At 39.8% G+C, this 21435-nt stretch overlaps 5 protein-coding genes and 1 non-coding gene across 7 annotated transcripts; 1 reads left to right on the plus strand and 5 right to left on the minus strand.

Annotated features, from left to right (window-relative positions):
* On the minus strand, positions 1-2710 carry LOC136411795 (fork head domain-containing protein crocodile-like). Its single transcript, XM_066394510.1, has one exon. It carries the CDS (start codon positions 2020-2022, stop codon positions 949-951), a length of 1074 nt encoding a protein of 357 aa, XP_066250607.1. The 5' UTR covers positions 2023-2710; the 3' UTR covers positions 1-948.
* An 8953-nt stretch (positions 2711-11663) lies between these two features.
* LOC136411653 (THUMP domain-containing protein 1 homolog) lies at positions 11664-12528 on the plus strand. The gene has a single exon (XM_066394305.1). It carries the CDS (start codon positions 11734-11736, stop codon positions 12526-12528), a length of 795 nt encoding a protein of 264 aa, XP_066250402.1. The 5' UTR covers positions 11664-11733.
* A 163-nt stretch (positions 12529-12691) lies between these two features.
* TRNAA-AGC (transfer RNA alanine (anticodon AGC)) lies at positions 12692-12764 on the minus strand. Its single transcript has one exon. It is a non-coding gene; the product is annotated as a tRNA-Ala (tRNA).
* A 1354-nt stretch (positions 12765-14118) lies between these two features.
* On the minus strand, positions 14119-15142 carry LOC136411654 (enkurin). The gene is made up of 4 exons (XM_066394306.1): positions 14768-15142; positions 14527-14717; positions 14360-14468; positions 14119-14307 (listed from the first exon to the last, which is right to left on the minus strand). Exons 1-4 carry the CDS (start codon positions 15140-15142, stop codon positions 14119-14121), a joined length of 864 nt encoding a protein of 287 aa, XP_066250403.1.
* A 133-nt stretch (positions 15143-15275) lies between these two features.
* Positions 15276-18878, minus strand: LOC136411543 (zinc finger protein ZFP2-like). Of its 2 annotated transcripts, none has more exons than XM_066394150.1 (12): positions 18678-18878; positions 18344-18603; positions 17955-18290; positions 17555-17887; positions 17287-17498; positions 17033-17233; positions 16853-16982; positions 16558-16712; positions 16438-16498; positions 16024-16384; positions 15790-15971; positions 15276-15738 (listed from the first exon to the last, which is right to left on the minus strand). In XM_066394150.1, the coding sequence occupies exons 2-12, from the start codon at positions 18422-18424 to the stop codon at positions 15565-15567; spliced, it is 2226 nt and encodes a 741-aa protein (XP_066250247.1). In that variant the 5' UTR covers positions 18425-18603; positions 18678-18878; the 3' UTR covers positions 15276-15564. The 2 variants fall into 2 exon arrangements, with proteins under 2 accessions (XP_066250247.1, XP_066250246.1); XM_066394149.1 differs by having other exon boundaries at positions 18344-18625.
* A 355-nt stretch (positions 18879-19233) lies between these two features.
* Positions 19234-21058, minus strand: LOC136411394 (BUD13 homolog). Its single transcript, XM_066393941.1, has 4 exons — positions 20812-21058; positions 20220-20752; positions 19512-20177; positions 19234-19455 (listed from the first exon to the last, which is right to left on the minus strand). The coding sequence occupies exons 1-4, from the start codon at positions 20913-20915 to the stop codon at positions 19283-19285; spliced, it is 1476 nt and encodes a 491-aa protein (XP_066250038.1). The 5' UTR covers positions 20916-21058; the 3' UTR covers positions 19234-19282.
* Between the last annotated feature and the right edge of the window lie 377 nt (positions 21059-21435).

Here is a 21435-nt window from a genome sequence, read left to right on the forward strand (position 1 = left end):
TATATTCTCGATAATATAATAGTTGTAATATCATTAATAATAAATAATATACATACGTCATTTCATTAACACATCCACTGAACTGGTTACTATCTACAAAAATGTACAAAAGCCCCCTGAGCAGGGCTAAATAATTTCTCGGAATTCCGGCAAGAAATTACGTTGGCCCCTATACAGGGGGCACAAAATGCTTGATTAATGGAACAGTCTACAGGAATGGCGAAAACTAAGGCGGCGTCCGCACCGAGGCGCGTCTCGATGCCGAGGCTCCTTGACGTCATATTAGGAACAACTGCTACATACTTAAAACCTAGGAAAAATTGCAATAAGGAAAGTTAACTTTCGCCTATGTCAGCTACACAACAAATCGCTTATTTATTATCACATTTTCATTTCGAATTAACTAACTAATTAGGTATGGGGTAGAAAGCTCCGCTCATACGGCCGAATCACATGTATATAGGTAAAGAAAACATTGATGATGGATCCTCATGTGCAAATATTCTATCACTCTAACTGAAATCGAGCCATTCCATTGGTTTTCAAAAATAGCACAGCTGCCAAATTGACATTTTCTACCAATAGAACATGGGCTGTCATTTTGACGCTCATGAGGGTCCACCATAATGGTGGGATTCCATATTATGACAAATAAGTAATTCCATTGGTGGAAAATGCCAATTTGACATATGGGGCGTTTTCGAAACCAATGAGGACCGACAGTCATCATCATGCTGGATCCTCGTGAGCGTAAAAATGACAGCGCATTTGTCGCTTTAAGCCAAACTGACATCTTCCGTCATCACTTTTACGCTCATGACGATTCACCGTTACAGTACATCAAATTAAATAGTGTCACTGATGTCACGCCAAAGCACTATACCGGCACTTTTAAAACGGATCAGTCTTGATATTTACATGGGGATGATCGAAGAAATTGGCGTACCCTCAGTATTTTTGCGTCACACAATCAGTCTGATAGTACGGGGTGGAGGTGGCGCTTCTATAGTTGTGAGGGGGGCTAGAGGAAACGGCGCTGTGTCTGAAATTGGCCAATTGACAGCTGGGGGCGGCAGTGGTGCCATCAAATATGATGTCCCTGTAGCTGGTGGCAGCGCTGGCCGATTCCGGCGAAGTCTCCGGGCTGTACCAGGGACTGTAGCGGGGGGCGGTCTCTTCCCCCAGGTTGTACTGGTGCTGGGGAGTAGCTCCTGCGCAATATGAATACATCCCTCCCGAGGAGTGAAGTCTTGCGGAATTACCATAAGAGAGGCTTTGGTCCCTGGACGCTGTCATCAAGGAATCTACAGTGAAGGCAGCCGAGCTGTCCATGCCCTGCAAGGACGCGCTGACATCATTGAGCACATGCTCTTGGTGCACTATCACGCTTTTGGGATTCATGCATTGGCTGAGCTCCGCGGAGGGCTCTCTCTTGGGTTTGCACTCCCCGAGCAGCTTCAACTTGGCCTCGTCCAGTGGTTTACAGTCCTCCCGTTTGGGGGATTCAGGCAGTTGTTGTCGCTTCATTGCCTCCTCCTTCTCTCGCATGGCGTCCTTCTTTTTAAAGCGCCGTCGGCGCCTCAAATACGACCCATTATCGAACATGTTATAAGAATCTGGATCCAGGGTCCAATAACTGCCCTTGCCTGGCTTTTTATCATCTCTGGGAACTTTAACGAAACACTCGTTGAGGCTCAAATTATGTCTGATGGAGTTCTGCCAGCCCTGCTTGTTCTCGCGATAATACGGGAACCGCTCCATGATGAACTGGTAGATGCCGTTAAGGGTAATTTTCTTCTCAGGCGCGTTTTGGATTGCCATGGCAATCAGAGCTATGTAGGAGTAAGGTGGTTTGACCATGTCCTTGGCAGTGGCCAGGGGGTGCTGCTGGTGGTGCCAGGCGGCCGCAGCATATCCGTATCGATACTGGTCGTAATATGGATTGGAGGCGACGGTGGAGGAAGCGTATCCGGTGTTGTATCTATTGTACATGCTTTGGTGCTCCGTGAGGAATGTGTGCATTTTTTCGGGTCAAGGGGGCGAACGCCGTCAAAAGAACAACAAACAATGTTATTCCGGCACGATGTTTTCGCCGGATCCAGTCTTGTAAAAACACCCGGGCGGCCCGACGACTATTATTAAACACAACACCGTAGTTTACACAGGGTATAAGTAAAAACACCGTATGTTGCTTCGCGGGTAGACGCAATGTTACTAGTGAAAACATTCGGGCGAACTAGGGGGCCAGACGCGGGGCCTGCGTGCTCGCCGGGGCCCGGCCCAGCTTTGTGCCCGACTCCAATCCGGGCCTGGGGTCCGCCTCAATCGATACCCGGCTCATGGACGAGTGTTTGCCGAACACGCCCCTGGAACACTTATCGCTGACTTTTTTCCCAGCGACTTTAAAGGGGGCCCCCTTTTTTAAAAATCCGCGAATCTCTTCTTGACATCATCATATACACAATGTCTTCAGATTCTTGCACTTAACCACCACGAGACGCGACTTTAGAGTGGCTCGTGTCGTTTTCTTATTATGGTTTCCATCAGACGTTTAAGATACATAAAGTGAGTCGAAGAGGTTGGTTTAGCGGATGAAGAAGTGAGGACAGTGGCGCCCCTATTGACGACGATCGACCCATCGGATTTACTCATTTACGTGCCTGACTCCGTCGGACTGTATGTAGGTACCTATATGCCCACGTAGGTATAAATACAATTCAATTTCATCTCAATTGTGCCCTCATGATTTTAAACTAAACTCAATTTTGGAATTAAACCTCAATAGTCGAAAGGGGAGCTTAAACTTCTAGTCGAGATTGTGCCACTAAGTCCTAGTTTTTTTCCACTCCTTGCCCTTAAAGCGTCTGTTCCATGCATCCGTCATCCGACGAGCCGATGATGCGACGAGCACTCTGATTGGCCACAAGCAGGCCGGGCGACGTCGGACAAAGTTGAAATGATTTTAACTTTTATCCGATGTCATATCGAATACGTTTCTTAGTTCTAGTCTAGGATTATCGTAACGTCAGATAACGGATGCATGGCACAGAGGCTTGAGGCTCTATTTCATATATTCGTCATATCACGATAGGAACCAACTCGAATTCACCTATTTTCATACTCTTACCTTTCTTTTCACAGTTTTTTTTTATCTATCCAGGGTAATTTACGTACTCGATTCGTTAAAAAATTTAGGAGTAAATGAGACAACTGTTCCAATCACTGACAATTTAAACAAAACACCCTTGTGGCACTTGCAAGAATCGCGTTTTTTGAACGGTTGTGCCGAAATGGTTTCTTCTGCACCTCTTATTTGACACATGTCAAAGTTTTTGACAGATTTCAGATCTTACACCTCTATTAGTCTTGAAAAGTGAAGATCGAAATATTAGTAATTTCAGTACAATTCAAACTATTTGTAAGATATGGCTCTCGAAAGTGTACATGTCACTTTTGGAATTTTATTGAATTTGAAAAATTGTATCTGCAGAAATTCGAAATGTTTCAATTTTTTTTTAAAGAACTCAGAAAACCTCGAAATCGCCCAAAAAGGACCTAGGAAAATATGAATTATTAATGACCTCTGTTAAAACATTATTATTAAAAACCTAAACATTTTATAGTACAAAAAAACTAAACATTGAAGTAAAAAACGCACCTTCAATATCGAATAAACAAAGTTGAAATTATTTTATGTTTATCATCCGACATCGTACAGTCTTATGACTTTTTTTGCAACAGTACCAATTATGCTCATTTTTTCATGGCATCGTTGCATGAGGAATGCATGAGTTTCATAACATCCGTCAAGTCCTGATAATATTGAATGATATGAATTATTTGTTTCGATACAATTTACAAGGAATCTTGTCAATTCAAAAAAAATCGGGTGTGAAGAAAATTTAAAAGAAACTTGAATACGACTCGGTGATTATGGGGCGCCCAAAACAATTTTCTGTTTATAGTACTTAAAAAAACGAATAAATCTTTGCATTTAATTTCTTTCCTATCTATAACGATTTTTCCTCCATCCTCCGCATATTTTGTAAATGGTAAGAGATCCAATACAACCGAACTAGAATATAATTCTGAAGTTTAATGGGAAAACCGTATATTATTTAAATCTTAAATTAAACCTAGAGGGTCAGGGGCTAGGCAAGAGACAGGGCGTCCTCATCAGGCTGTATAAATGAAGTACTCTGATTGCACCTAAAAGGTTCTGGATAATCGAAAAGTGCATTTTACACTTTATTTTTTTTAGGTGCATCTAGTGCAAATGTAAAAAAGTAGAAACGAAAATCAGAAAAGTGTGGCATTTTTTGAAAATATTGTAAATGAATAGCAACGTTGCTTCTGTTCACGACGGCTCTCATATGCAAGAAGAGGCATTTCCGTAACTTCAAAATCAGAGATCTCAGATTGCTTCTTTCTCATTTACTGACGTCAATTTTATGCTATGAAAATCGGTCTAAGACCCAAAAAAGTATATATTCAAAATGCATACGTTTTCATCGTCTTACATGCTAAACTCGGACAGGCAGCGTTGTCAGTCTAAATGGAAACCCAGTCATCGTACTAGCGAAAGCTCTTTGAACTCACAGGATTTAAAAAACCCTGTGAGTGCCTTAGTAACCTTGAAATCCCCATTTTTCTGTCTATGTTCGTTTTGCATATGTTAAGAAGATATACTTAAAACGTCAAACTTCCAACGGCAACGATCCATTTAATAAGTAAACAGAAAATCCACTGAACTTTGAGGCCCCCAAACGGGATTATATTTCTTTTAAATTCCAAGATAAGAGAACCTTTTGACCTATTTTCGCGATTTTGAAAGTTTCTAATATAATGAAGTTCCAAGAGTGCAGGCCTCAAATGACACGTTCGGGGTAAATTTAGAATACAAATCGAAATAAAAAAAAAAAAACGCAGTTCTCAAGACGAAACAAAGAAGGTGTTGAAGGAATGTCTGGGGCGATTCAGAGGCTTGGGAACCGGCAAGAAGCCGCTGTTTTTGCACCGCAACTCGTTTCATTTCAACATGTCATCATGAAAACAGTAGCTCGAGGACCCTCGAAGTGGTGGCTGGACCCACCAAGAAGCCGTCGAAACCAATAAAAACTAATTATACTCCGATAATGTACAGGTACGTATACGAGGCCTACTAGACTTAACTGTTTTTTAAACAGGTCCGCCTGTTGTTTGAAACAACAATCGCGCTGCATTTGTTTTGACAGGGCGCGGAAAACAAATAAAAATCGGATCCGATCTATTTACACAGGGCGTTCTCCTATTTTGATAAGTAACTCGTCGTCGCGGTCCCAAGTAAAAATACTCCCGTATGCGTCGTCACAAGAGCTCTCTTTGACAGTTGGATGGCGGGCGACTTGACAAGACGCAATTGCACGGCACTGCCTTCAAGCACTTTTTTGTTCCCCGTCGGTTTAATCTATAGTAACAGGTGTCCCTGGACTAATAGAGAGACGGTTTTCTTAGGCCGGATTTGGAAGGTTTGCCCAATCATGGCCGGTTTTAGAAGAGCAAATAACAATAACACTCGCCGCCTGGAATTTTAAGTGAAGTCCGGCAAAGCCCTTGACGGTGCTTCAGAAGCTTATTTGAACTTCTCAAAAAGCGACTTCGGTCATGGTTCGATTATCGGGTGTGGCAGCGATGCACACCTGTGTCCAGCTTAGAGATTTTCGTGTGTTTCGTCGCCAGGAAGTCTACCGCAGACGAAACAATAAGGAGGGCCTTAAAGAGCCCGCAAAAAGGCCTCTAATCCCGGCTCAGTCAACAAACAAAATTAAAACAGTATCAATACAATTAACTCCTGACATCCGACAAGAGCGCAATCCATTACGCAAACAAATTAAAACGGCCGGGCGCAAGAGGGAATCGGCGGTGCCTAATCCTTTCCGAATATACGACAAAAGCCCCATCTGGATGGAAATTGCGGGAATTTATACCGCCCGCTTATTCCATATTCGATACGATATTGAATAACAATGGGATAAGCCGTTTGCTGTTCGCTTTGATAAGACATATCCATTTCGAAAAGCAATTTCGCGAACGGCAGCGCGAGCGCCCCCTCGGGGCCGCCCGCTCTATTGTTTTGTTTTACCTCGACTGCTTCTTTGCATGCATTAAATTACGTCACGCGTTTTTGCTCACCCAAAGGGGGAATATAATCAGTTATCAGTAACTAGTCAATATGTATCTATACTATACCGCATGGAAAACTTTATTACCCAAAAACCGAGATAATCGACAATAAATGGCAACACTGCAACGCTTTTTTGTCAAACCAATATGGCCGGAATTTGTCAAACCGATATTCCCCTGAATGCCTTGGTTAAACTTTTTCGGTTTATGATGGAAATGACCTATTAGCCTTTAACAGTTAGGCCGTTGACAATATCAACAATCGTACCGTCAGTGAGACGTCATTCATGAAAGGGAGAGCTGAATCAGTTATTCAAGCATATTCCATGATGATATATCACCTTCGATCTTAGGAATCAGGAAGACATTCTTCGTGTCTCAGGAGCTTTTAGGAGCATCCAAAGTGTCTAAACTCCACCATTGCAGGAGCAGCTTCGTACTTAAGACGACACTCTTCTTTTGTCGAACCCACATGTTTGGCATATTTGACAAAATAATAAGTGCCAAAGGCAATAAATGGGAGGGAGGGAATTTTTTCCGAAACCGAGAGCTGAAAAATGAGACTGATCCGAAAAGTGGCATTTTCGGTGCATCCTTGCCCCTTTCACTGTGTCTGTGACAGTTAATCCGTCAGGCTCGTCAACGAATAACAAAACGGGTCCCGCATTTATCCAATATCCTTTCGCACTTCCTTTACGGAGGAGGAGGCCTGTCCAAATATTATTTCAGGCGATTTTCTTCCCGTAATTAAAATTGGCTCGAGGAGGCCCCGCACATCAGACGAAACGAAAAGAAAACAACGCCGGAACCGAACTGCGGACGGGCCGATCCAATTTTTCAATGACCCGAAGTAAATCCGGCACTTAAGTAAACAGAAGACGGGGGCATTATGCGAGACGTGTGTTTTATTAGCTGCCCAAAGGGGGCTATTTTTCGGTTTCGATGGATAAATAAGGCCCCCAATCAACTATCGAGGGCTTTTACGACTTCTGGTTGTTGGATTTTCCGAATTGAATAGTAACATTAACCGAAACAAAAACCGCCCTAGGTTTCAAGGTTCTCTTATATTGCCCAGAATTTAAAATCTTTCATTACCAAATAATCAAAACATTATTCGCATCTAATCGGCACAAATTGCACGTTATGGCACAATAGTGTTGCTCTTTTGTCAAAAGCAATTAAATCCCATTTGACACCTCTATGTGTGTGACAGAATAATGAAGCTTGTCAATCGAGCCTGGCTGTGTTGCCAAACGTTTACGATTTACTTTGTTAGTGACAAGTTTGGATTATGATATGACAGAAAAAATACAGTGGTGTGCGGGTATGCAGAATTTCGAGAGATTTAAGGTGACGAAAATCGATCGAAAACACTCCACTGGGATTATGCCAGAAGATAGATTATATTAAGTTACTGACGATGGGGAATATTCGGCGACGGGAGGTCCGGACAGTGCATACTTGCCCGTCAACTGGTTGACGTTGACGTTTAACATCTGCGGATATCTGAGAAGTTCGCCGCGGGATGCCTGAGCAGTTCCGAGCTTAAGTTCATCACGACACATTACGAGGGCACAAAAAAACTTTGAAATTTACAAAGCTATTTATTTATCATTATGATAAAGTAATGAAAACAATGCGAGATCAAGCAGGTACACGCAAATGGTATAAAAATCCGATTTCTGATGTAAACTCTGTACTCTAGATATAATAATGTATTTGCAACATACGCATTTTTTCTGGAAGCAACGAAAATCACGAGAAACTGGACAATTATATATAGTCATTTCAAATTACATTTTCAACGTCATTTAAAGGGCTTAGCCCGAACTTCAACATGGGCTACGGTTATTTTGATCTTATGTGAATGGCAACACCGCGTTCCTCTCTTGTCAAACTATTTATATCCGATATCATATTAGTTTGACAAGGAACGGCATGACGCTGGCTGTCAATTTGAATTCACGTTGTTGCCAAACGTCGCATTAAAAAAACACTACATTCATTACTAAATTTGGTCAAACTCGTGTTATTGGGTAACGAGTGTCGATTTACGATTTCTCTTCACGTATCAATCACAATTACGAAAGATGAATGGACAAGAAATCGGAAAGGTGTCAAAACTTGCTGAAAACTCTCCTATTATTTTATTTGTTATTTTACGTACTCTTCCCTTTTATTCAACGTTGCTCGCTCATTTCGCCGCTTGTTTTTTCAACCGAATACCGAGCTATTGTTTAAAACAACGTGATACAATCGCCTCAAGCAAAATAAACATTCGTGGACACGCGCCTTCACGTTAATCATCCGAGTGTAGGTGCCAATGGCGAATTCGAAACGAAAATTGAGGCAAAAATACATTGAGAGATTCTCACGGACTTTTCGAGGAATTAAATTTAGATCGCCGAGTCGTGGCTGACGTACCGCAAGTGTTGTTTTAAGGATTTCCCCTTCGGTTACGGCACTCCAATAAAGCCCTCTCTGGAGGACGGGGGCGGTGCGGGGACATTAAATCGGCCGAAAGTGGCAAAGCCCCCCGAATTTCGTTACGGGGGCTTCCGAAATGTTTTTCTTACGGAGTAATTTATTTTTACCGCCTGACACACTGTTCGGCTTAAAACAACAATGTGACACGCTTATATTTTCTCCCTTGTCGTTCCGATATTAGTACAATAAGGACGTGATTAACTATTCCGATGAAATACGACCTCAATCTGTCAGTAGTCCAGATATTTCAAATATCAATGTGAATATTGAACTCGCCTCGTGAACTCTAATTGAAATCGGGCATGTGATCGACGGGGGGATCCAGATTACGGTGGGAATGGAATTAAATACTTTATTATAACTACAATCTACAGCAATGATTGCCTTAATATCAATTCTGTAACGAACTCAGCGACAGGCATGATTACTAATTTTAGAAAGTACTGGAAACCTACTATAGTTAGTTGAAACTAATACACTTTGAGCTCCTAATATAGTTCTAATTCAATGGACATTAAGATATTCCAAGATATCATATTTAAAGAACTTTTTCCGTTTAACCTGTTTTCGAGTGACTGCTTTTCCCGAGATTTTCTAATGTATTGGGACCGTGTAATAATTGCATCCTTAAAGCCCCTTTTAAAATCGAAGTTTTTTACTTTTTCTTTAGGAAATAAATTATTTTTAACTTCAATAAAAAATGTTGACAAGAGAAGAAATAATGCGAACTTGGACATCATCTGAGACTTAGCGGTTTGAAAACTAAAAACGTCTCATGAAAAGTCGACAAACGTAGCCATCAATCGTTATCATTTGAATGATTAATTTCTATTTATTTTTAATGCGAGGAAAATACGAAAATATTTTCATACTGTATCATAAATGGATCAACTGTTATTCCAAGAGCTGGACCTCCTTGGAACTTATTTACCCAGTAAAATCCTTTAAAAGTCACCTGTCAACACTTCCGCCTTAATACTTCAGGTACCTGTGAAGGAACCTGAAGACCGTTTAAGAGCTTATATCGTCTCTTACAGCTATAAGCATCTTCTCAACTAAAGAAATTCCAATCAGGCCTCAAAAGCGGAAATTGAAGCCGTCCGGGTTAGACTAACCGATATATTATCATTGAACTTCTCCACAGTTTACGGGCTGAGGACGGTGCGTTTCAGCGAAACCCCCATCAAATTAAAATTTATGGCCCATCTACTGAGCCAACATCGAACAACCGTCGTAATTTGCGGCTAATCAGCAACGTAAACAGAGATTAGAAGGGGGCGACACGTGACTGATATACTCGGCGATTAATTTTTGAGGCAGGATTTTTCGGCACATTTGCGAAACCTCATCAGGCAGCGGAGTCTTGTCAACGAAAATAGAACCCTCTTCGGTGGTAATTTTAAACCGCTGGATTTAGCTGTCAGGCTCGTTCTCACCCCTCCCCGGTACGCTGCGTTGCGGTTCGCCCCTTCATCATCAACCGTCGATTCGCGTTTGTTATTTTAAGCGCACAGATAGCCGGACAATGGGAACGCTTGGCTGTGGTGCCCCATTGTTCTCCCCCGAGCCGCGCTCCCATTGGACGGCCGCCATGTTGGATAAGTCTTTTGTTGGGCACTCATGACGATGATGTCAATCGGAGAGCTCACCAAGGACGGACGTGAAGTGGATCCGAACAAATACATAGTAATAATTTCGTATGTATTATTGAAAGTCTGTCAGTTTCGCTCGTGAATAGGGTTTGAAAGTTGAGGGGTGGCTTTTTACGCATCACCAGGGAAGGGGGAGGAATGCTTTTGTCTGGGAAGGGTTAGTTTAGTCAGTGAAACGCTGCCTTAAACTAAAAAATGTAAATTAAAAAATCGGGACAAATTCACTTCGCGCATTCAAAGTTTGTCTCACCTTCGACCTTTAGGGGTCAAATCTCAATCGACAGTTGAAGTAATGCCCAGTAGTTATTTTAAAGAGAACAGACAATTGCGTAGGCATAGTATTTACATACAGTTAATTTTGCATCAAAGAAACTGGAAAGCTTACTGCTATTTTTACCCCCAGCCCCCCCTCTGACTAGCCTACCCCCAAACTCAAAATCGGAACTAACCTACCTGGTGGTGTATTAACTGCCCAAAACTGAATTATTGACCTATACAACCTAATATCGACATTATTTGCATTAGAGACAACTACGGTCTTTTTCATTTTGATGACGTTTGTAACTCGTTCAGGCACCCGCACCAATGTCTACTTAGTGCGACAAAATAACCGACTTATTTTACTGTCTTTGTTTGATAACGACGTGTGGTAATAAGTTAAACAGACGTAGAAAGGATTCCTTGGCCATATTGCCGCACTTAGTATGCTCTTTTTGGCTGTCAAAGTCCGGCATTAACACTAATGGAAATTCTGGAAAATTTCGTGTGCTAGAAAACCGGGAATACATACCAAATGATCATTATCAAACGGGTAATGCGCTCATCCGTGCTATTAGTAGGTCTTGAAGCTATACACCTAGTGAATAAACATTCTATTAAAAATATAAAATTTACTCCGCCATTTTCCTTCAGAGTTACATTTGATGGTAGATCAAAAAACAGTTTTTCTCCCATTTTCGACGAAACCTGATGATTCACTGCAACTTGTCACTCGCAATACAGAATAGGGCAAATTATTTAACCGAAATTAATTGAAAATTACTAAAATTGTTTACAATTTCATTTAAAAAAATACAAGGAATAAGCAAAATACAAACATTTCTAGACAATTGAAGCCACTACAAATGCCATCTACCAACAACCAGCTGCAACCGTCAACTGGATTGAGGGGGAATCTGCACGTCAGAGCATTAGCGAAGCATTAGTGGCAGATGGCAGTAGCTAACAGTACTCCCGCATATAACACAATTTCCCTCTTCGTCGATTCCTTATGTATTAGACAGAAACGCCCGTCCCCACGTCTGGAAGACACTAAACACAATCCTCATCAAAACAAATTCAACCTAACCTAACAACACTTTTCATTTCGTAGTCGCATCAAAAACAACCCCCTTTTTGGAGAATTAGAAAACCATATTACCAAATTGCGACAATGAGCAAAGTGCAAAAGCCCTACAACAAGCGTCAACATTACAAAAAAACCGCAAAACGCAACACCATCGATGTGAACCTCAAAGGATTTCTTTGTAGCTGCAACAACAGGGAAAAAGACTGTGTTCGCGAGACTTACAACATCCTAAACAAATATGCGGACATCATGTGGCCACCGCAACCCCTCGAGTCGGGAACTGCTCCTGCCGAAATCGAGGAGGATTTGGAAGGTGAGTTGAAGCAGCTGCGCGCGTTAAAAACTGAGGAGAAAAGGTTTCAAGTGGTAGATTCGGGTGCCAAGAATTTTCTGTTTATCAAAACTACTTTGGAAGAACCTGTGAAGTTGGCTGAGAGCATTCTACAGGATATTTCTTTGAAAAAGACTCAAGAAACAAGGTTTTTGTTGAGATTAGTGCCTGTCGAGACGACTTGCAAGGCATTTATTAAAGATATAGAGAAGGCTTTTGAGCCTTTATGTGAGAAGTATTTTGGTAGTGAAAATATGAGCTACTCAATAGTGTTCAACCACAGGAATAACGATAGTGTGTCAAGGGATGAGGTTATAAAGATAATTGCTGAATGTGTCGCAAAAACGGGCGAGGAGAAAAACCTTGAACATAAGGTAAATTTGAAGAACGCCAATGTGTCCATAATAATTGAAGTCATTAGAGGTTTCGCCTTTTTAGGGGTAGTCCCTAATTTCATTAAATATAAGAAATACAATTTACTAGCCTTCCTCCTTCAGGAAGAAACCAATCCTGCATCAACAAATGTAAATACATTAAATGATGATTAAATATTTATGTTTTTTATTTGAAAAACCATCCGTATATATAACGTAAATCTTGGTGACCTTCAAAGGCATATTGATTCAGTCATAACTCTTAAAAAAAAGATAATTGCGGATTTTTTTATTTTCAAATTTAGAAAATTTTAATTGAAAAAAAACAAAAAGGCTTTGGAGGCGCCGGGTATCGATCCCGGTACCTCTCGCATGCTAAGCGAGCGCTCTACCATCTGAGCTACGCCCCCTGTAACATATATTCTGCTTCAATCACAGAAAAATCAGAATGTACAATAGCGTCCAAATTTGAAAAATGTGTTTTAATTTATTAATATTTTCACTAAAAATTTTAAAACGATGTCAGAATTTGGGAGTCCAAACTTTAATAAAAACATAGGAATGTCGCTTGTTCCCATATAAAATACTTTTCAAATATTTGCATAACAAACCACCTAAAACTGAATAAAAACCATTTCTTACCATGTCTGACCTAATGGGCACCCTTCTGCACACTATATAAACACCTAAAAAAAAAATTCTCGTTAAGAAGAAAACTCAATTATTCAAGTGGCGTCCATCTTTAAAAACGGATATGTGACTAAATGGTAATTTCTCATTGGTATTAAAAGAAATGATATACATAATAAATAATTTAAGTTTGGAATTTGTATGATGTACGAATATGAATTAAGTATCAAAATGATCCAATGGAATTTTGTTTTGTGACTATTTATGTTCAATTTGATTCTCTATCAACTGCAGTCAACGGAATAATTACAAAGTAGATTTGCTGATTTTATTACTAACTTCATATATGTTGTTTCTATTTCTGCGTAAACGTTAAAAATTGCAAATTTAAAGTATCTTTCGTAGAATATAAATCTTTTACATGTTGTCTAGGACACAAACTGATGCACGTCATAACGCTGAAATTCAGCGATGTTGCCGGTTGTATGTTTAATTCAATATTTCTTGTGCTAGAACTAATCGCCACAAATAACAAAATGGATATATAATGTATAAATTTTAATAAAAATGATAAACATACTTCTCTGATAGCATTCAATGTCAATAAAGGGCCGTTGTTGTTCCTTTCCCGTTTCAAATAGTCTATTAAGGAAGCAACAAGCTCCTTACACCGGCTATTTAACTGGTTTAGCATATCGAAAAACACTAATGATAAACGTGGAGTAGTTCTTAAAAGAACAATTTGCGTTAAAGAAATCGTAAGTAAAACGGGAAATTTGATAGAATACGGCGAAAAATCAGATGGTGCTTAAGTAAACACAACAGTCACTGCAAAATAAAATCGCGTAGTTGCGAAAACGTAATTTACAAAGAGAGAAGCACGCCACAAATTTGGCGACATCGCGCCCTGTTGCCGCCATTGTTGTAAACATTTCTATTATTTACGTTCATGTATTCTAATAATAGGTAATAGATGGCACCACGGATGAATCTGTACACAAGCAAATTCCATCTCGATCGCCGAGGCGGTAAGTATTATCGGGTAATTTAGCTTTGTTGTGAATAAAAATTCACTATTAATTTCTAGATATTATTAGAAAATGATAGTACATACATATGCATTCATACCCTAGATTACGGCATAAGTTCAGGGTCGTCATATACATAAATGTGTGGGTGTCTCTCTATCAACGCCACATCCTTCTCTATCTGTTTTAAATCGGCTTCTAATTTCGACTTTTTAATTTTTTTGGGGATAGTGTCGGTTAAAATGGGGAGTCGCTGGTATTGCTTTTGCAGTTCTTCCCAGTTTTTCTTCAAACCCTAAAACCCATAAATGTTCTTTTTTTTATTTTCCCTGTCCACAAGCACTTGCATCAAGAAGCTGCTCTCTTTCATTTCTTGTGACGTAATGGCATTTTGGCTGCTGCTTTCCGGACATGTCCCTCTTCATTTGATACTCCTTTTCTTTGATTTTATTAAATCTAAACAAACATCACAATTAATGTACAAATAATTAAACGCCTGCATTTGAAATCGAACCTAACAAGGTACTTAGGGGTGCATCCAAAAATTGGCCTCTTAATGTGAACCGGCTCTAGACCTTGAGCTTCCGGATATATTCTAGTGCCGACGCTATCAACAACCACTCTTCGCTCCGGGTCCTTCGGCTTCATGCGCCCTGCAGCTTTGACGTTGTCCTTAATAAAGTCTCTCTTCGACTTATCTTCATGCTTCAAAATAAACCCTCAGAGAAAGAAGTTTTAATCAAAGCAACACTCACTGCTTTAGCAACATCAATTAACTCCCTAACGGGCGGAGTCTCCCCCTTGTGGGGTAAATTCAACTTTTTGCAAATTCTGCCTTGTTTCACGTGCACTTTGCCCGTATAGCTAGGCCTCCCCGTATGTTTTCTTAGGTAATTCCGGGGATCTGGAGGGTCCCTTTCGGGCAAACCCATAGTGGAGTGATGACCCTTTTGCTGCTGAGGGGGTTCTTGTTGTTCATGGTAATCACAAGGGGTTGATGGGGTAAGTTTCTCTGGACTGCCAGACTTTCTAGGGTGCTTGATAGAAGGTTTCTTTTGGAGATCTATTTTCTGGGTTGTGGTAATGTTGTAAATGTTCTCATCATGTTTAGTGATAAAAATTAGAGACATTTTGATGTAACCAGTGCTAAATATCGCGGATAAAGGTTGGTTGATCTAAAGATGGTGAGTGTATTGATTTAACAAAGGTCGAGGTTTGTTTTGACAACGCTTATAAAGGTATTTACTTCCAATAAATGACTGGTTTGATAATTACAAATAATGTTTAATACAAAATGTGAAATTGGATACCTACATTATTGATCAAAATTCTTATACAATTAAAATATAAATAATCACCTATAACGTAACAAAAACTATTCTATTGAATAGAAGATTTATTCTCAGCGGAAAACAATTTAAGTTTGGAATTCTTAACGGTTATATCGAAGTAGGAACAATGAACATGAAGTAATTGTTTCCACGCTAAAAATTCCAAACCAAGTTATTCCGATTGCATTAGTCTATCCAATTGTTTCAATTGCAAAGTTTCACTATTCTGCTGGCACTATTTTGATCCAGGCCTCTTCTTCCCGCCCGTTTTCCGTGATTTTGACTTTGACAAGCTGAACTGGTCCCTCTTCTGTTTCGATTATCTGAGTGTCGCTGGCGGCTATCGGCTCAGTTGACAAAATTTCTTCATACTCCCCATCCTCAGTTGCCATCACCTGAGAATCCATATTTCAGCTTGCAAAAAGCCGTTTTCAAGGAACAATTACCTGCTCAATTTCGTCTACAATCTCAGGTTCCTCGTTATCAGAGCTGTCCGCAAAGGTTAGCTTTCCGTCATCGATTATTATTGAATCTTCTTCATCTTCACCCTCAATGAAAATCTTTGAATCGGGTTCTTCTTCTTCTATGGTTACCAAATGACCCTCAGCGTCCATGGTCACCTTTTCATCTATCACAAACGTTATTACTCTTTCATTCATTTAAATGCCTACCGTACCTACCTAAAGTGAGTTTTGGTTGGTTAATCACAATGGTATCGTTCAAATGCCCCGAGCTTTGCATATGTTGGTACAGGAACGGCTTCCTCATGAAACCTGCTCCGCACAATAGACATTCGTATGGCTTTTTGTCGGAATGAATGAATCTGTGCGCGTTCCTATTATCACGGGAATTAAAGGCCTTGCCGCATACTTCGCAAATAAACGGCTTCTCCCCCGTATGAATCCGGCGGTGCTTCTTGAAATGCTCGGGATACACAAAGGTGGCTTCGCAGATCTCACATTTATAAGGCCTTTCTCCAGTGTGGGCTGCTTTAATATGGTAGTCCAATAGTCTTCGGCGTTTAAAGCATTTTCCGCAATCCTGTAATTGGTAAAAGGTGTATTTCTCCGATGGATAAAGAAGGATGGAATTACCTCGCATTTGTATCTTTTGTCATCATAGTGCGTGACTCTTTTATGAGACTGCAAGTTGGATCTATCAGAGATAGAAGGTGTTAGAGGTTATTGCTACTTAATTTTGAGAGCGGGATTTACCTTTGGCTGAAAGTAGCGCCGCAAAATTCACACTGAAACGGCCTTTCGCCAGTGTGCGTTCTTTCATGGTCACGAATTTCGGCTTTGCGAGCGAAGGCCTTGCCGCAGAGACCGCATATATAGGGTTTATAGCCGGTGTGCACCACCGAATGCACCTAAAAAAATCGTATTATCGTTTTTTCTATAATTTCTAATTGTTTTATTACGCACTGAACTTTCATTAACACCCAGTATACATAAAAAATGTCTATACCAATATTATAAATTAAAATCGAGTTTTTTTACTTTTACTTACCTCCAAATTGTGCACAGTGGCGAATCGTTTATTGCATAAAACGCACTGATAATCCTTAACTGCCAAATGGGTCTTCTCATGCTGCACCAAGTGCTGCTGTGACAAAAAAGCCTTGTCGCATTTATCGCACCTAAGACTTAACTTTAAACATCAACTCTAAACCAAACAGTGGTTCCTTACGTGAACGGTCTGGGGCGACTTAAATGCGTCTTTTCGTGCGATTTAAACGTGTATTTGCTGGCGAAGTCCTTGCCACACGTGGGACACACATATGGGCGCACCCCCAGGTGGGTGTTTATATGCTCATTAAGCAGGTTTTTGCTGCTATACTTCTTGTTACATGTACAACATTCCCAAGCCTTGGCATTGGGCTGATGTATCCTGAAAATTTGATTAGTTATATTAAATTTGTAACTCTGATAATCATGAAAAACCTTCTGTGAATTCGAAATAGGCGTAGATTGTTGAAGATCCTGTTGCACACCTCACACTGAAAATCTCCATCTTCATTGGCTACATGCTCATCCACATGGGCAGATAATAAGTTGCGTTTTCTGAAGTCAAGCCCACAAATGTCGCAAATGTACAGCCGGGTATCGTGGGCTTCCTTGACGTGGGCAATTATTGCCTTGGGTTCCCCAGCAACCTGCAGTGTTGGTACTTCCACAAACCTGCTTTAACACCTCATTGAAAACTACCTACAGTTTCCTCTCCAGTGCACATGAGACAGGTATAAATGTTGTCATTTCTTGATACTATGGGAGTGTTAGGATTCTCCTCAAACATCTTCTTAAGCTTGTCCACAGGTTCTTGAATAATTATATTGTCTGTGTATCTGACACCTGGTTGGGGTTTACGCTTTAGCAAGTTGGGTTTGTCAGAAGTGGATAGAATTGACCCTTGTTTCACTGGCCTTTTAATTTCGGGCACTTTTACCTCCTCCAGGGGGGCAATGAACAAATTACTTTCATTCTCCAAGACATTATCTTGACTGGAATGAATTCTTACCAAAGCCATTTCCATGTCCTCAATAGCCTAATTGGGATTAAATAAAATGAGTATAAAATTGCTAGACTACTGCATATTTGGTATGTTTAGTTACCTGAGATGATTCATCATCATCACTAGAGGGTATGTCAAGAATTTTCTTAGGGAGCTCACCTGAGCTTTCCCCAATTTTTCCTGAATGTAATAATGGGTCTTCACTACTAATAATCACTACATTCTCAGCACATTCTTGAGCTTTAACAGTGTTTCGATAATTCTCACTAATTTCAGTCTTAATCTCTAATACTCGATTTTGCATCTCTTCAAACTCATTGATAAGCTTATAGCATTTCTTGCAAACTACCTTCGAATGGATTGTGGGTTCACTTATTTCTTTGTTGAGAAGTTCACTTAAGGCTTGTGGCAAATTTAATTCTCTGGGAGAACCATTCTAGAAGCATTCCTCTGATTAATCTTGTTTTTTGTGATTCAAGGGGTACTTACAGTAGTAAAGATTTGGAAGGAGTTCCTAATGGAAACACAGCTGGCATTGCAAATGAGGCAAAAGTTGGTTGATCCAGCCATTTCAAAGGAGGCTTAAATCAGGGTGTGTGTTAGGGGGGGCATATTCTTCTGTAGGATCAATGAGCCTCAATGAGAGAAGCCTCTTTAGGGCTCGCCAGTATATTTGGGAGACCTCCCTTTAAAGTTGCCAAATTGCTAGATGTATTCAGACTTTTTTTATGTAAATTCTCAACTGATTCCTATGCAAATAATAAAATTAGACTGAGAACTTTTTTACTATTTTAAGAAAAAATCTAAGGCAACGTTCACTTACAAATCATTACATAAACTGGCTAGTTTCATGGAGACTTCTACGGCAAGGGCCTCAACAGAAGCGATGCGCGGTTAAACCATAAAATCAAAAAATAACAGATAACCTTTTCAAACTAGTGGCAATTTCCTTGGGAATATTTCATTTTGAAAATTACAATCAGGGCTTCCAACAACACGCCTCGAACAATAATAAGAAAGAAGATGACGTTTGTTGTCAGTGTCAATTGGAGGGCGCCAAGGTCGTCTGGATTTGCTTTGCGGCCAGCTATTGGCTGAAATGAGTCACATGAATTTTTCACCAATCTTTGATGGTTTAACGCGTCGCCATCTAATATCAGTCAGCTGAATTATAGCTTCGGAAAATAATGGCGGCAATTATGAAATAATTTTCACATAATACTAGTTGACGTTAAAATATCAAAGTCGTGGCTAAGTAAAAATTGAACATTCAGTCTCAGAGCCACTTCAACCTTTTTCGGGCCGAGACAATGCCCACTGGTCCAGGTCTGCTTGTGTGTGGGGAAATCGAAATAATACTCCCAAGAGGTACAAACCAATTTACTTTTAATTTCTCTCATAACGCACAATTCATTTTACATTCAATAATTACATATCTTCAGTGCTCCATTTGTAACTCTCTTCAACACTGGCTTGTTGAGAATTTTGCACCTCAAACCACTTCTTCTCATAGCCATTGGACCTGTCCACTCCATCCCATCTGTAACCAGGACGTATTGCAAATCTATTAGCTGGGGCGTCACCTTCATATTGTTGAGTTACTGGAAAAAAATATCAAAATAATAACTTTAAAAGCTACTTTACATTAAAGGCTTACGGGGTTTGCCTTCCTCCATAACATTTTTCTTTTTTTTCTTTTGCCTGATGTACTTCAACATAGGATCACCTTCCCTTTCCTGTTCTTTAAGGTATTTTTCCAAGTCCTCATCATCTGCATACCGAGCCAAGGGCTTACTCATCTCATAAATCTCATTTTTAATCTTTTCATTGGCATCTTCTACCTGCTTTAAGCCTTTGCCCCACTTGTGATATTTTTCCTTATTCTCTTCTTCTTTCTTCCTTTTCCTTTCTTCCTCTTCCCAGTCAATATCTTTTTTCTTGCCCCTCACTACAGTAGCTGCATTTGCCCCTGACACTTCAGCACTCATATTTTTAAATAACTCATCTTCCTTCTTGCGCAGTTCACTAGTCTCTTTAATAAGGTCTGCAGCATTCTGAAGCCCTGCTTTTTTACCATCTAAAGTCTTCTTTAGCTTGTCCTCCTCAAGGTCTTCTTTATGACCCTCCCATCTTGATTTTTTTTTAATTTTACTTTTATGATTGTTTTCTTTTCTTTCCCTTCTTGGAGGAGATAAATCTTTTCTTCTAGGTGGAGAGGGAGAAATTTTTCTTTTTCTTCTTGGAGGGGAAGAATCACTGTCTATGTTTCTTCTTTGGGGAGACAAATCAATGCTTTTTTCTCTTTTAATTGGTCTCCTCTGTGGTGAAGAATCATTGTTGGAAACTCCTTTGGTTTTTCTTGGAGGCGAAGAATCTTCACTTTTTTCTCTTCTTTTCCTTCTTGGTGGAAATGAGTCACTATTCTGAAAAGTTTTATCATGTGGAGAGGAAAATCTTTTGCTTCTTTGTCTAGGAGGAGAACTGTCTTCACTTGGCTCCCTTTTAATCTTCCTCAATAGTGCCACATCTTCACTGTCATTTTCTCTCATTGGCAGTGAAATATCTTTACTTTTCTCATTTTTCATGTTAATGTTTATGGAAATGTCAGCACTTTCAGAACGTCTTGAAAAAGAACTTTTATTCTTTTTTACCTTTGTTTCAAGTTTTGGTTTACTCTCAATCTCAAATTTTAACACATTTTCTGTCTTGATATTCATAGGATTTGGGAACCCTACAGGAGTCCATAACTTATCTTTTGATACCTCATCAATGCGCAATGAAGGGGGTCTCTCATCTATTACTGAAACAATTTGGGGGGCATCTTCGTTGTCACCTTCTAAGTCTGCTTTTATCTGTTCTGTGAGGATTACATCAGTGTCATGGTCAACGATCGTCAATCTGTAATGTAATGTGCTTTTTATGCAGGTGAGAAGGAAGATAAATAGTAAATAACTGACCTATTTGAAGCCGTTTTCTTGGATTTCTTCTTTTTCTTCTTCTTATCACCGCCGTTAATTCCGAGATATTTTTTTAGGTATTCCTTTTGGTCGATAATGCTCATATTGTGTAGATAAGTTCTTTGGTGGGTTTATTATTAATGTGATTTGGTAATAAACAAATAAATTATTTAAATAATCAAAACGTTGACCTGAAAGGTAAATTAAACTGAACGTAAACAAATTGTGAGGGTAGATCGTACTTGACGTTTCTCACTTTCATGGACAGTTTTGCCAAGTTGCATCTAGGCCGAAAATTTTTATTTATTAACAAGATAATTATATGATTCTAAAGGTAAAAACCATTTCAAATAAAGGCAGTAACGTATTATTGCTCTATATTTGGGGTTGCCTATTGATTTTTTCGACGCAAATATAAATTTTCAAAAATTTAAAACGTGGATCTGGCAATGTTACGTTAACCTCGTGGCTCACTGTCAATTAAAAGTCAACTGATTCAAACAGTGGTCACGTGATATTCATATATATCGCTAAATAAATCGATCATGTGCCTAGTTTTGTTTATCTTAGTAGAGAATGTAGACTACAATTTCCATACTCGAATGATACGAAATAAATGTGGAA

This window comes from Euwallacea similis, chromosome 10, assembly GCF_039881205.1.
Source record: "Euwallacea similis isolate ESF13 chromosome 10, ESF131.1, whole genome shotgun sequence".
NCBI classification, from domain to species: Eukaryota; Metazoa; Arthropoda; class Insecta; order Coleoptera; family Curculionidae; genus Euwallacea; species Euwallacea similis.

What these genes read in the sequence shown, in the direction of transcription:
- LOC136411795 (XM_066394510.1), bottom strand. Translation starts at nt 2,022, where the DNA reads ATGCACACATTCCTCACGGAGCACCAAAGCATGTACAATAGATACAAC.
- LOC136411653 (XM_066394305.1), top strand. Translation starts at nt 11,734, where the DNA reads ATGAGCAAAGTGCAAAAGCCCTACAACAAGCGTCAACATTACAAAAAA.
- LOC136411654 (XM_066394306.1), bottom strand. Translation starts at nt 15,142, where the DNA reads ATGTCTCTAATTTTTATCACTAAACATGATGAGAACATTTACAACATT. An exon ending in TAATTGATGTTGCTAAAGCA is followed by an intron (nt 14,718 to 14,767) that starts GTGAGTGTTGCT and finishes TTTATTTTGAAG; the next exon opens with CATGAAGATAAGTCGAAGAG. An exon ending in AAAGAGAGCAGCTTCTTGAT is followed by an intron (nt 14,308 to 14,359) that starts GCAAGTGCTTGT and finishes TATGGGTTTTAG; the next exon opens with GGTTTGAAGAAAAACTGGGA.
- LOC136411543 (XM_066394150.1), bottom strand. Translation starts at nt 18,424, where the DNA reads ATGGCTGGATCAACCAACTTTTGCCTCATTTGCAATGCCAGCTGTGTT. An exon ending in AGTCGCCCCAGACCGTTCAC is followed by an intron (nt 16,983 to 17,032) that starts GTAAGGAACCAC and finishes GTTAAGTCTTAG; the next exon opens with GTGCGATAAATGCGACAAGG. An exon ending in CCACTGTGCACAATTTGGAG is followed by an intron (nt 16,713 to 16,852) that starts GTAAGTAAAAGT and finishes CGATTTTTTTAG; the next exon opens with GTGCATTCGGTGGTGCACAC.
- LOC136411394 (XM_066393941.1), bottom strand. Translation starts at nt 20,915, where the DNA reads ATGAGCATTATCGACCAAAAGGAATACCTAAAAAAATATCTCGGAATT. An exon ending in AAGAAAACGGCTTCAAATAG is followed by an intron (nt 20,753 to 20,811) that starts GTCAGTTATTTA and finishes ATTACATTACAG; the next exon opens with ATTGACGATCGTTGACCATG. An exon ending in AAAAAGTGAAGATTCTTCGC is followed by an intron (nt 20,178 to 20,219) that starts CTCCAAGAAAAA and finishes ATGATTCTTCAC; the next exon opens with CACAGAGGAGACCAATTAAA.